Source organism: Crocodylus siamensis, chromosome 4 (assembly GCF_052110815.1).
Source record: "Crocodylus siamensis isolate JL-2025a chromosome 4, ASM5211081v1, whole genome shotgun sequence".
Classification (NCBI taxonomy): domain Eukaryota; kingdom Metazoa; phylum Chordata; order Crocodylia; family Crocodylidae; genus Crocodylus; species Crocodylus siamensis.
In genome coordinates this window covers 146,374,848-146,387,039 of record NC_143398.1, presented here as the reverse complement: position 1 = coordinate 146,387,039, position 12,192 = coordinate 146,374,848, and the positions used below count along the sequence as shown (strand labels likewise).

General features: G+C 50.3%; 1 protein-coding gene across 3 annotated transcripts; it reads right to left on the bottom strand.

Annotated features, from left to right (window-relative positions):
- Nucleotides 1-331: 331 nt before the first annotated feature.
- TMEM106A (transmembrane protein 106A) lies at nt 332-10,276 on the bottom strand. 3 transcript variants are annotated; one of them, XM_090044084.1, is made up of 9 exons: nt 8,761-10,276; nt 8,055-8,192; nt 7,319-7,540; nt 7,035-7,098; nt 6,349-6,508; nt 5,226-5,366; nt 3,294-3,337; nt 2,373-2,426; nt 332-1,082 (listed from the first exon to the last, which is right to left on the bottom strand). In XM_090044084.1, the coding sequence occupies exons 3-9, from the start codon at nt 7,518-7,520 to the stop codon at nt 962-964; spliced, it is 786 nt and encodes a 261-aa protein (XP_089900210.1). In that variant the 5' UTR covers nt 7,521-7,540; nt 8,055-8,192; nt 8,761-10,276; the 3' UTR covers nt 332-961. The 3 variants fall into 3 exon arrangements, with proteins under 3 accessions (XP_089900210.1, XP_089900211.1, XP_089900209.1); XM_090044085.1 differs by having other exon boundaries at nt 9,666-10,276; XM_090044083.1 differs by having other exon boundaries at nt 9,895-10,276.
- Nucleotides 10,277-12,192: the final 1,916 nt, after the last annotated feature.

Genomic DNA, 12,192 nt, shown 5'->3' with positions numbered 1-12,192 from the left:
ATGAAAGTGTTGCTAGAGCTGCTTCTCCCACAGGGCAAACTATGAAGCGTGAGTTTTGTTTCCTTGTATTTGATTAAAACAGTTTCCCTTTGGTTAGGGTGCACTTTTCCTCACCTATTTATTTTTTTTAGGACAGGAGCTGCCAGAGTCAGGCAGGAAACTAGCTTTGCTGGGCTTAGAATGCCTGACAGGTCCCCACCTGATGCAGCACAAACTCTCCCAAAATTGTGGGTACGAGACAAGCCAGGTCTCCCATGGACTGCATGACTCCCATTATGAAGCTATCCCTTTTGTGTGTTAGGAAAAACTAGAGCATGAATTTATTTTTTAAAAACACATAAAACCTACACTCACTCGTGGTCTTGGACTGGACAAACATACATCAACGCCCTTATTTACCCTGCGTGTACGACCCATTATAACTCACTGCTACCACTTGCACATAGCAAGTGCAATTGGCACTTCAGAACTAATAGTGTGGGTGCTGTTTGTCCAAGAGGAATTGTATCACATCTTCCCTTGTGCATTACTTTTATGCTTAATTAAGGGCACACACACACAATGATGCAATATGGCAGGGAAACAGCAAAAGTTGATTTGACTGACAGGTTGCACAAAAAGTAAGTATGGCACAGGTTAACCCTTCAGGTCCAGCAGCCTGCACTCAACCAGTGAATGCAGCTATTTCCCAAATGTGGCGTTCTGTACTTACACTGGCCACCATAAGGCACAGAAATGGGAATTGCAAGGTTGGAGCAACATGGCCTAAGTTCACCAAATCCATTGAGTCTCTGCTGAAGAGACAGTGGCAGAGTGAAAATATCTTCTCAGAAAAGAGTCCCATGTCCTGCTTCAATCAGAACGGCTCAGAAAGCAGCTTTAGGAGTTGGCGCGCCTCTGCTACAACTTCCCTTTGCATCATGAGAACATGGCATCCAGCGATTCCACCATCCCAGCCCTGTCAGGGAGGGCCACGGTAAAGTGGGTGAGGTAGCGTTGTATTCCCTCGACAGTCCACATATTGGTAGTTCTCAAAAGCCAGCTGCTCCGAGTGACACAAATAGGAACAGGTCAGAGTGCCCCTGAAAAGCAGAATGAGAAGAACCCAGCTTACTCTACAGAGATTGAAATCCATGGATCCACAACTTCATGTGCTAAGATATGACTTTCAAGAGAAGTTCTATGGTCTTTCATAGCCACCCATAAGTCTCTACTTGGCAGCTCCAAGTCACTTATAACACCAAAGCCCAGATGCGGGTGCCTCGTTTGCAGGCAGAGCTCTCATCCTGCACTGATTTATTTTAAGGCTGTGTGTACAACCACAGGTTTCCCTCGACTTATTCAGTACGTGTGTTCCTGGTGAATGCCACATAAATCAAATTTGCATAAAGTGAACCTACTTTATAATGTAAGAAATAGGGATAGGTTCCCGTGATGGCTGCTCCCAAGGCCGCTCCAGTACGGGCCGAGGTGAGTGCGGACAAGCAGAGCCCTGGGTGGTGCAGGGTATGGCACTCACCCCAGCCCCAGCTGCGGCAGCCCTGGGAGCTGCCAGCACCAGCTGCCTGCAGCCACTGGGCTGCACTGTGCCCCAAACCCCCTGGGGCTCTGCCTATCCCCGCTCACCCCAGCTCCTGCTGCAGCTGTCCCAGGAGCAACCGATGCCAGCTCCCTATAGCCACTGGGCTGCACTGTGCTCTGGTGCAGGCAGCTGGCTCGCAGGGCCACTGCAGCTGGGGCTGGGGTGGAGACAGGCAGAGCGCCAGGAAGAGCCTGGAGTCACTGCTGGCCTGAGCCTGCAGCAGCTGCCGACCACAGCCTGCTCTCGTCCGGCTGCAGGCGGCTCCCTGCCCTGCTACAGTCCACCACACAGATCACACAGCACCCACCCAGGGTCTCTGTTACAACACTAATGGCCCTGCACACCAGGCTGAGTCAGTCTCCCCCACCCCTTTCAAGCAACATGCTTTCTCCTTCAGGGAGTAGAACAAGGTCAACAGTCACTCTCCCTGCTACAGTTGACACAACTGCTCCCTTTCCTGACACAGGCTGTCCATCAGGCTGATTTGCTTGCACTGCTCTCCTGGTATAAGTCACAGCTCTTTTTGCTTGCACGGCTGGAGCTACGCTGCAGCTATGAGCAGGGTACTTCTCCATGCACTAATGGCTCTCAGGCCTTTAAAATTCATACATCTATCACATGCACACACATCAGCACACATACCCCAGTTGCTGCAAAACTGGGAAATGATTAACAAAAGCCACAAATGACCACGGTTACCAAGAACAGCAAAGTGCAGGGGAGCTACATGAGAAATACTTGAGGGCATGAGTCAGTTCAGAGTGATTATCTTTTAACCAGACAAACTTACTGTATGTGCAGTAGAATATTGTGGACTTTGATTTTGGTCCATGTGCAGATGTTGCTGTGAGATAGAAAACAGAATTAATGAGAGTGCACTGTTGTCAGCCATCTATGCCGCAGAACAACCCAGGACTGAGAAGGCAATACGACCTTCTTCAGCTGTGTCTCTGGCCAGACCTGTATTCTGAAGGTTTTGCCAATATCACTGAGCACTAGGGTGGACACAGCTATGCCAGTTTATCTTATCCCAGCCACCCCAAGCACCTGGAAAGAACATGATCCTGTGGGCATAGCTGTATCTGCATGTGCAGCTTTCAATGACATTGCTGTAATAGCCTCATGCCATCTACTTACACAATGACCAACACAGCTGCACCAACAAGCACTGGTGGCACAGATCTGCCCTTGCCACCCCACAGCATCAAACAGTTTAAGAAGAGAGAATGAAGCTTTACCAATCCCTGGCCCCCAATCAGGCACTCCAGAAAGCAGACCACATCATGACATCTGTGAAAAAGCTGCCCCTGCTGCAGCCACTTTCTGTTTCATAGGGAGGTATTGGGGGTGGGGTGGGGGGGCCATATATGTTGCATTTAATTGTACACGTGTGGCACTTCAGGTATTGTCAGACTCAGGCATCAGAGTGAGAAGAAACTTATTACTCTGGGGAGATGTTAGATTTGTGAGTGACACAGTGAAGTCAGTGAAAGACTGGGAAACAACATAGACGAAACGGGAGAGGAATTAAAAATGGAAATATTGGATTTCTGTCTAAACCAATTACACGCATCAGAGAATATGTTCTCAATGGCACCCTTCCACAGACAAGATTTGTGAACTATGCTAATAACTCCATGAAGACAAACTTAAAAGAATTACGGCTACTCACTAGCCAAAGCCAAGAAAGGAAGTCTTCGAAAATACTTACTAGGTATTATTATCCGTTATCATAGTGGAGACCATGTAATATATCTAAAATGAAACAGAAGAATTAGCTGGAGTGGTGCAGTAAGTATCTTTACCACATACCACATAGCCCACAGAGATGAAACAAAGAATTACTGCTCTGGGCTCTGCAGGGTTTGAAAATAAACCAGTAATCTCATTCAGACAACTATGCACTACAAGATTGAACCTCATAGGGAAAAGCTGGTTGTCACTCCTCAAATCCCTGCAGCATTTAATGATACACACAGATACTTTGTCCTTATCTGTATTCAAAGATGTGCTGGCTTAGTGGTGTCCAACCTTTTGCTCCATGGGCTGGATGACTGGTGTCCATGGGCTAGAACCATGCTGTGGGCCTCACCTGGCACATGCTGGATTGGGCCCCAGTTCTACACAGAATCATAGAGAAGTAGGGCTGGAAGGGACCTCCAGAGGTCATCTAGTCTAACCCCTGCCTGAGGCAAGATGATCCCTATCCAAATTATGCCACTGAAATCTTAATCTAAACTCTACCTAAGCCTACCATCAACAGTGCTACATTGTGTCTGAGGTCCTGCATAGGATTGGCTCACCACCCCACCCCTGGGCCACCCTAGGCTGGATTGGGCCCCAACACCCCAACCCTGGCCCCATGTACTCAGAATCATGCTCTGCTACCTCCACCCCCACATATGCAGGATTGGGCCTTGTTGCCTTGCCCTTATCTCCATGCATTCTGGATAGGGCCCCACTGCCTGCCTCTACCCTGGCACATGCAGGATTGGGCCCTGCCAGCCCGGCCCAGTACATGCCTGCTGGGGCTTCATTACCCACTTCTGTGCATACAGGTGGAATCCTGGGTGCAGGATCATGTCATGTGGTCCATGGGGCTTGGAAATTTGGTGCTGGGGGAGCAATGGCAGTGTTAATTGCCACTGCTCTTCCCTCCCTATTCCCCAGCAAATTTCCGATCCGTTGGGAAGCCTCATGGTCTGGATCTGGCCCACAGGCTGGAGGTTGAGTACCCCTGTACTAGTTTAACTATAGGCATTATTTTAAAGCCAATATAGGCCTTGTTTACACAGGGAAGTAATTTGCAGGTAAGGCCCATCACTGAAATCCAAGGACAGGACCCCATCAGCAGAGGAGGGGTCAAGTAATTGCTGCCACCACTACTCACTCTGCTGCCACTGCCTCGTCTACATCTAGCATGCATGGAGGGGTGAGTTTGACATCCCTGGTTTAGACCCAAATATGCTCCCCATCTTGGGAGAGTTCAGTAAACCAGTGACTTTTATTGCCCTGGTTAAACATATTTCCAAAGAACAAAAGCACTGGAGACTTGTAGATCTGGGCACAAGATGGATGGGGTTATACCAGCACTCAAGCCATCTGAAATGAACTGGAACAGGTAGAAGTATTCCCAGAATTCACTCCAGCCTACTGCTGCTGTAACAGTGCCAACACCACTTCAAGTATTTAGAGAGCTTTTGTGGACAGACACCAATTACTTTAACAACCATTTTAGGTACCTGCACTGAGCCCAGATGCACTCAAATTCTCCAACACATTAGCATTTAGTTGCTTGTCTTCCCTTTTTTGCTGAGTGGTACCTAAGCTCTGGCAAATGAATGAGAACATGCAGAGGGAGCAGAGAGGCAGCTTGTTTAGACAGACTGTATTAAATAAGCTGATTTTCATAAAGATTAAAAAGATAAATCAAGATCTTTTGGGGCTCTCAGACCCCAACTCAGCCACACACACAAAAATTGTGTGTGGTGGCTGGTCACAGAAGTGAACCCCACCCCCAAATAAATGGAGAGATGGCAAGTGAAGCAGACAGAGTGGAACTACTCTTCCCCCATTCCCAATCTAGGGGTGATAAATATCAGTCAAGTATTTAAAGGCATCAGCAAGAGGCAGTAGGGTTCACCTGGGCACTCTGCAAAAGACCCACATTCAGCAGGTTCTTCATGCTAGTTTTTCCTATCACCAGGGTCATGTGTAAAACCTCGATGTCCAGCTGACTGACAGTGACTGGGTAGAAATTGCTGTTGGTAATGTTCAACAGGTTCTAGGGAGAAAGACCAACAATGGGAAAGCATGGTGCATCAAAGCTAATAAACAACCTACTGCTAACAAACACATGACACCACAATAATACCCTAGTGTAGGGGTGGGCAAAATATGGCCTGGGTGCCAGATGTGGTCTGCCAGGCCATTCTATCCGGTCCATGGGGCCCCTAAAAATTTTTGAAAATTAATATTTATCTGCCCTGGGCTGCCCATCATGCGGCCCTTGACGGCTTGCTGAAACTCAGTAAGCGGCCCTCTGCCCAAAATAACTGCCTGCCCCTGCTCTAGTGCATATCTTTACGTCCCTGTAAAATCATTGCATCACTGCCCTGGAGCAGCGGGTCCTTTTCAAACCCAGATCCTCAGATACACAGCTTGGCTACAGTTCCCTTCTGCTTGGCATTTTTCCAGAGGTTTTATTTTTAAATATCAAAAAGCACGTTTAAATAGCACTTGGGCTTTCTAAAATTAGGCAGGTCTCTACCTACTCTGATAACTGCATGCCCTTTGCACCCATTCCTGTGACAATCATGGCCAGGCTGGGTTTTAAAGTGGTTGCAAGGGGCAACGCACAGATAAGGATGACTGCTAGAATGTGCTGCATAGCTGACTGCTACCAGACAGCACTTCCTGCCCCCCTCAACTTGGCTTTATCGAAAGCACATCACTCCTGCCCTGCCACTCCAGCCTTGCCTGCTTCCTCAACTAGCTCCATTCTACAGCTGACTCCTGACTTGAAACAATCTCCACTCCTTCAGTGCACATAGTTCTGCCAACATAACTCACTCCTGACCTGCCATTCTCCCCACCCTCCCCCATCCCATTTGATCTTCAGAAATCTTGGAATGGACACTTATAACTGAGCCAAGTTACGAATATTTTTCTGTTGCTAGCTATGGGGAGATGAAAGTGAGACACTGCTCCCCTCTAACCCCTCCATGAAGCTTAACTTCACTGTAAGCTTCAGCTTGAGAACTCACTGTCATGTTGAGTATGATACTGGAAATGGCTGCATCGAAGGCAATGGAGGAGGCATTCAGCCCTGCAGGCTGCACATTTATGGAGCGAGGGAACAGGAAGAACATGATGAGAGAAGACATCAGCAGGCAAATCACCACTGCAAGTGACACATAGAGTTTCCTGCAAGATAACATCAGAGGGACATGGCTCACCTGGTTCAGCCAGCCAGCCTTCATAGCAGTGAGTGTCCTGCAGCCTGGCCTCACGTAGAAGAACAGAAACCAGCTCATGCTAGGTTGGCACCAGGACCTCAGGTATCAAAGGCTTGGGACAGAACATGCATTAGACAGGCTTGTGGAGCAGCTATGGTCCCTCCCACTAGGCCTGCCTGGAGCTGGTGGCTCAGCCCCATGCCACAGAAGTGTCCAGCTGCTTGCCTCCCTCCCACGTGCCACTGGCTTTACATGCGCTGAAGAGCAGCTCATCTGGGGCACGCGGTATCTGCTTGGCCCTATGCATCAAATTTCACTGCTACAGCACTACCATGCCCTGCCTTTGACGGGGTCCCACAGCCTTGTGTAGTGTTAAAGGGGCACCATGTAAGTTGATTTGCCCTGGGCCCTGCACTACACTAGGGTCGGCTCAGACTGCATCTATTCAAATATAGCAAGAAAATGTGAGATAACAGAAAAAAGCAGAACTTTACGTTCGTCTGGGCTTCAGCCTCTGGTCACCATATGGAATCAGAGCCACCAACTGCTTCTCTTGCTCTGCAAGAAAGTGAAGAGGTGCAGGTTAGAGCCATCAGACTGGACACAGCAGCAAAGAAAGCACATCAGGCTGCAGGGCAAAGCACAGCAGTTTAGACTTGATCAGCATGCCATGCTCCACACTGTGCACACAGTTTACTAGGAAGCAGCTGATGCTATCTGGTTGAGATAGAGGTTTGGAAAGGCTGAAAACCACCAACCATGTATAAGAATCTCCTACCCCTGGGGATCCTTCCCGTTCCCTGGCATGTTGGGCAGTTGACGCAGCCCCGACTTGCGATGCCCATGCATGGTGCACAGGAAGTAGCATTAATACTGCCATAACTGGAGACTTCATCCTTAGCAACTGATTGCTTGGACAGGACGGGTTCACTCTCCTTCTGGCCAGAGCCCTTCCAGAGGTTGAAAAATGATTCATCCATAATTCAGAGAAGATACTTCACTAGACGCCAGAAACAAAAAGAAAATCCTTGTGGCCCAAGATCCAACAACAGTGCAACCAATAGTCAGGGCATTACAATATGCACTCTAAGCAACATTTGCTTCACCCAACACAGTGCAAGAATCTCTTCCTTTAATTTAAACCATAAAACATTCCTAGTGGTCATGGATGTGGTGAAGCACTTGAGAACATGACTCTAGTGAAAAAAAGAAAAAACAACCTCCTCTCCCCTCCCCCCCCCCAACACACTTTGGTTTCCTCTCAATCTCATGATTTTTTATATTTTGAATGTCGTGAATTCTAGGTCCTGACCACCACTCTTGAACATATGGAGACACCAACACTACAAAAGCCTAGAAAGTGCAGGATTAATGTGTCCATTATATGTGGCAGATGACACCGGGGGTGGGGAACATGATGTTTCTCAGAAGATTAAGTATTATGCAGGGACATGAGCACACACAAAAAGACTCCACCAAGCCTCACCTAAACATAGTGTTCACTAAATACTGACCTGATTCGAAATGCAATCAGCACCTCTCAAGCTTAAACCAAAATGACTTTCTAGATCCTCTCCCCTGGCTCTCTGCTGCCTTTTGCAATCAGAGGCAGCTCCCACAGTCTCCTCTATCAGTCCAAATGTCACAGACAACTGGCAATAAAACAAGAAAAACAGAAATAAGAGGCTAAATTTTCTATCATAGTCAACAGCTGAATCCAGTTTGCTACTTGGTGATCTCCTTGGAGAGAAAGTAAAGAGGATTTCTCCTCCAGTCAGCTTTGTTTTAACTCAAAGATACATTGCTTTTCAGTAGAAAGAGCCTAAAGGAACAGCAGTCAGAGAAAAGGAAGAAGCTTCATGTGAACAATCACTTTCAATTCTTGCTTGCAAAACAGTGTAAAGCACCTTGACATCCTGGGCAGTACTCAGAGACACGTCCAGAGTTTTCCATTTATCCCATCTCACACACAACACTGCCACTTGAAAGATGGGTGGCAGTGTCTGAAAACTCCAGAGACAGTTTCCCTTTATTTGGTCACAGCTAGTTTTAATTTTCCTGGGCGACACTGAACAAGACATAACTGAAATACTGTGTTTCAGCCACAGAGGAACAGTGCCTCCCCCCCAAGTAATTCCATGCAGTCCAGTTTGGTGAGTTTTTGCCAAGTTACTGGTTATAATAAGCTTGAAGAGACAGAAAATTCAGCACGTTCCCTACCTTCCTGTTACTTTACAGCAAGGGGCTCATGTGTGGGCCCTGATGCCTGGAAGATTCCAGGGACTTCACAATTACTGATCACTGCCTTTTTTTGTGTGAGGATGATGAGAGGTCCCCAGCCCTATATATCTACAGGCCCTAGCTTCACAGCTTTTTTCAGAGATTCCCTAGCCATTTGGGTTGCAGTCACTCACCCAACCAAGTTTCCCTTTAGTTAATACTGGCTGTTTCCCTGTTCCAGAAGCAACAAATGAAGAGGAGGAGCTTAAGGGGGAAGTTACTCTTACAAACCCGGACAAAGAACCATGGGGGCTGCAAAAGTCCCCTGCAGATATCAAGAAATAACAGGTACAACAGGCAACTGGTGCTGGGGAAAGATTAACTCCTCCTTGTGCAGCCAAACTGCCACGTATCAGGATAGTAGTCTTAGCTGCGGTCTGTTATAAACCCCCAATGACACAGGTTGATGCCACTGCGGTGATCTTGGGCTGACAGGGTTTGCAAGAAATGGCTGCAACTAACCCAGGAAGAAGCTGCTCTGACTGCCTCCCTCATGATGCATGTGGATGGTGCATTACGGACAAGGAGAGAGAAAGAGTCCAACCCCAAGCAAACCAGCATGCCCAAAGGAGCTGGCACACTGGCATTACGTTGAAGGGCCAACGTGCCTTCAGCCCACTGACCACTGCAAGCGACAAGTGCTTTGATGGCTCTGGCCAAACACACAGCTGAGCTCAGGATCGCCAGTGCTGGGCCTGCTACCACCCAAAGGAGATGCTCCTGTGTGGTGGCGGAGAGATGACCTTTAGCGCCAGGTCAGGGTGGGACAGGGTGCGTGCCCAGCAATGCCACCCACAGCTCCACTTAGCGACCACCAGGGCTTCTCAGGTGGGTCTTGGACCTACCAGCCCTGCTCCCCAGCCTACTCAGCGACCTCCGCCCCTGCCAGGGCCAGCCCTGGGCAGGGACGAGCTGGGGGCCCGGCCGCAGGTGGGGGCGAGTGACGGACACTTCCTCTCCTCGGGCCGGCCCCATCTCCGGCAGGGCGCTGCAGGCCCAGGGGCGGCCTCCACCAGCGCGGTGCGGGGCACAGACCCCGGGGCGCCGGTGTCCTCCCCGCCCCCGGCTCCTTACCGCGGCGCCAGCTCGTCCCGCATGGCGCGGGGCAAAGCGGAACCGAAAGCGCCGGGGGGGCGGGGCGGGGCAGGCCCTGCCCCCGCGCCGTGGGGCACAGAGCTCGCTCCGGGTCCCCGCGCGGCGCAGCTTCAGTGACAGTGAGTCGGGGCAGCTTGCGTGGGGATAGCGCCGCAGCCGCAGAGGTCTCGTTCAGCCTCGCCTTCTTGTCATTGTAGGAAAGCAGGGTGGCCATCCAAGAGGCCAGTCCCGTTGTCCTCTTGATAACACTGTATGTCCTGGCAGGGGAAACACCGTGTATCTGGGTCCATGAGGCAGTTTCTTTACTTGTCCCTGGGGGCAGCCGTTCTTCTGGCGTGGTTCAATACCCGCCGAGGGGTTGGGGCTTAAAGCCGCTTATGGAAATGGGAGGCTCCTCCCTCGCTTGCTCCTGCGGCCATGTGGAGGCCAGGCGAAACTTGGGGGCATCTGAACCCCAAGCCTCTGGGCTTGGGCCTGCACATAGGATGCCTGCTAAAAGGCTTTGGAAATATCTGAAGCCCCTGTTGGGGGTGGAGGATGCCTGCCAGGTGTCGGGTCACTTACGGTTTTCGGCTGACTCACGGATTTGGATTTGATTTGGCCGGGAACATGAAAAATGTCTTTTTTTTTAAAAATAAAGACATCCGGTTTCGTATCAATAGAGGACAGAGGACAATGCGTTGGGAAACTTGGTCGTCACACCAGACGGCAAAGCTAACATGTTTAACAATTTCTTTGCCTCCGTCTTCCTAAGTGGGGACCAGAACAGCCACCTCCTTGCTGGGCCCCGCTAGGGCCCCGGGGGAGGCACACCCGGGCCACGGGTTAGCGAGGATTTAGTTAGGGAGCTTCTGGAGGGGTTGGATGTATTCAAGTCAGCCGGTCCGGATGATCTCCACCCTAGAGTTCTAAAGGAATTGGCTGAGGTCATTGCAAGTCCCCTGGCACGGCTTTAAGAGCACTCATGGTGCTCTGGTGAGGTACCAGAGGACTGGAAGAGGGCCAACGTGGTCCCCATCTTCAAAAAAGGCAGGAAGGAGGACCCGGGAAACTATAGGCCGGTTAGTCTAACCTCGATCCTAGGCAAGCTGTTCGAGAAAATTATGCTGGTACACATTCAGGAGGGGCCAGCAGGGGACTGCATGCTTAGGGGCAACAACACGGGTTCATCAGTTGCAGGTCATAGTTTCATAGTTTCATAGTAGCTAGAGTCGGAAGGGACCTAGGTAGATCATCTAGTCCGACCCCCTGCCTTGGCAGGAAAGAGCACCGGGGTCAGATGACCCCGGCAAGGTGCTCATCTAACTTCCTTTTAAAAATCTCCAGGCTAGGAGCCTGCACCACTTCCCCTGGAAGCCGGTTCCAGGCCCTAGCTGCCCTGACTGTGAAGTAGCGCCTCCTAATATCTAATCTAAACCTACCCTCTGCCAGCTTGTGACCGTTATTCCTGGTCACTCCTGGCAGCGCACGGGGGAACAGGGACTCCCCCAATACCTGCTGATCCCCCCTGACCAGTTTGTAGCAGGCCACAAGGTCCCCCCTTAACCTTCTCTTGTGGAGGCTAAACAGGTTCAGGTCCCGTAGCCTCTCCTCATAAGGCCTGCCCTGCTGACCCCTGATCATACGAGTGGCCCTCCTCTGGACTCTTTCCATATCGTCCACTTCCCTCTTGAAGTGTGGCGCCCAGAACTGGACGCAGTACTCCAGCTGCGGCCTGACCAGTGCCGCATAGAGGGGGAGGATCACCTCCCTGGACCTGCTCGAGATGCATCTGTGGATGCATGACAGGGTACGGTTGGCCTTCTTGACTGCCTCCCCACACTGCTGGCCCATGTTCATCGTGGAGTCAATGACGACTCCAAGATCCTTTTCTGTCTCCGTGCTGGCAAGAGGGGAGTTCCCCAACCTGTAAGTGTGGTGCCGGTTCTTCCTCCCCATGTGCAACACCTTGCACTTATCAGTGTTAAACCCCATCCTATTCTCATCCGCCCACCGTTGCAACCTGTCAAGGTCAGCTTGTAGCCTATTGCACCCTTCTAGTGCACCCACATCCCCCCACATCTTAGTGTCATCAGCAAACTTGAACAGGGTGCTTTCTACCCCCTCATCCAAGTCACTGATGAAGATGTTGAACAGTGTGGGCCCGAGGACCGAGCCCTGCGGAACCCCACTGCCCATGTCCTTCCAGGTCGAGAAGAACCCATCCACTACCACCCTCTGGGTGCGGCCCTCCAACCAGTTAGCGACCCATTTGACCGTGTGGGCATCGGCACCACA

Coding starts and splice junctions, on each gene's coding strand:
- TMEM106A (XM_090044084.1), bottom strand. CDS start 7,520: ATGGATGAATCATTTTTCAACCTCTGGAAGGGCTCTGGCCAGAAGGAG. Junction 7,099..7,318: donor AACGGGAAGGATCCCCAGGG/GTAGGAGATTCT, acceptor ACTTTCTTGCAG/AGCAAGAGAAGCAGTTGGTG. Junction 1,083..2,372: donor AATATTCTACTGCACATACA/GTAAGTTTGTCT, acceptor TCTGCTTTTCAG/GGGCACTCTGACCTGTTCCT.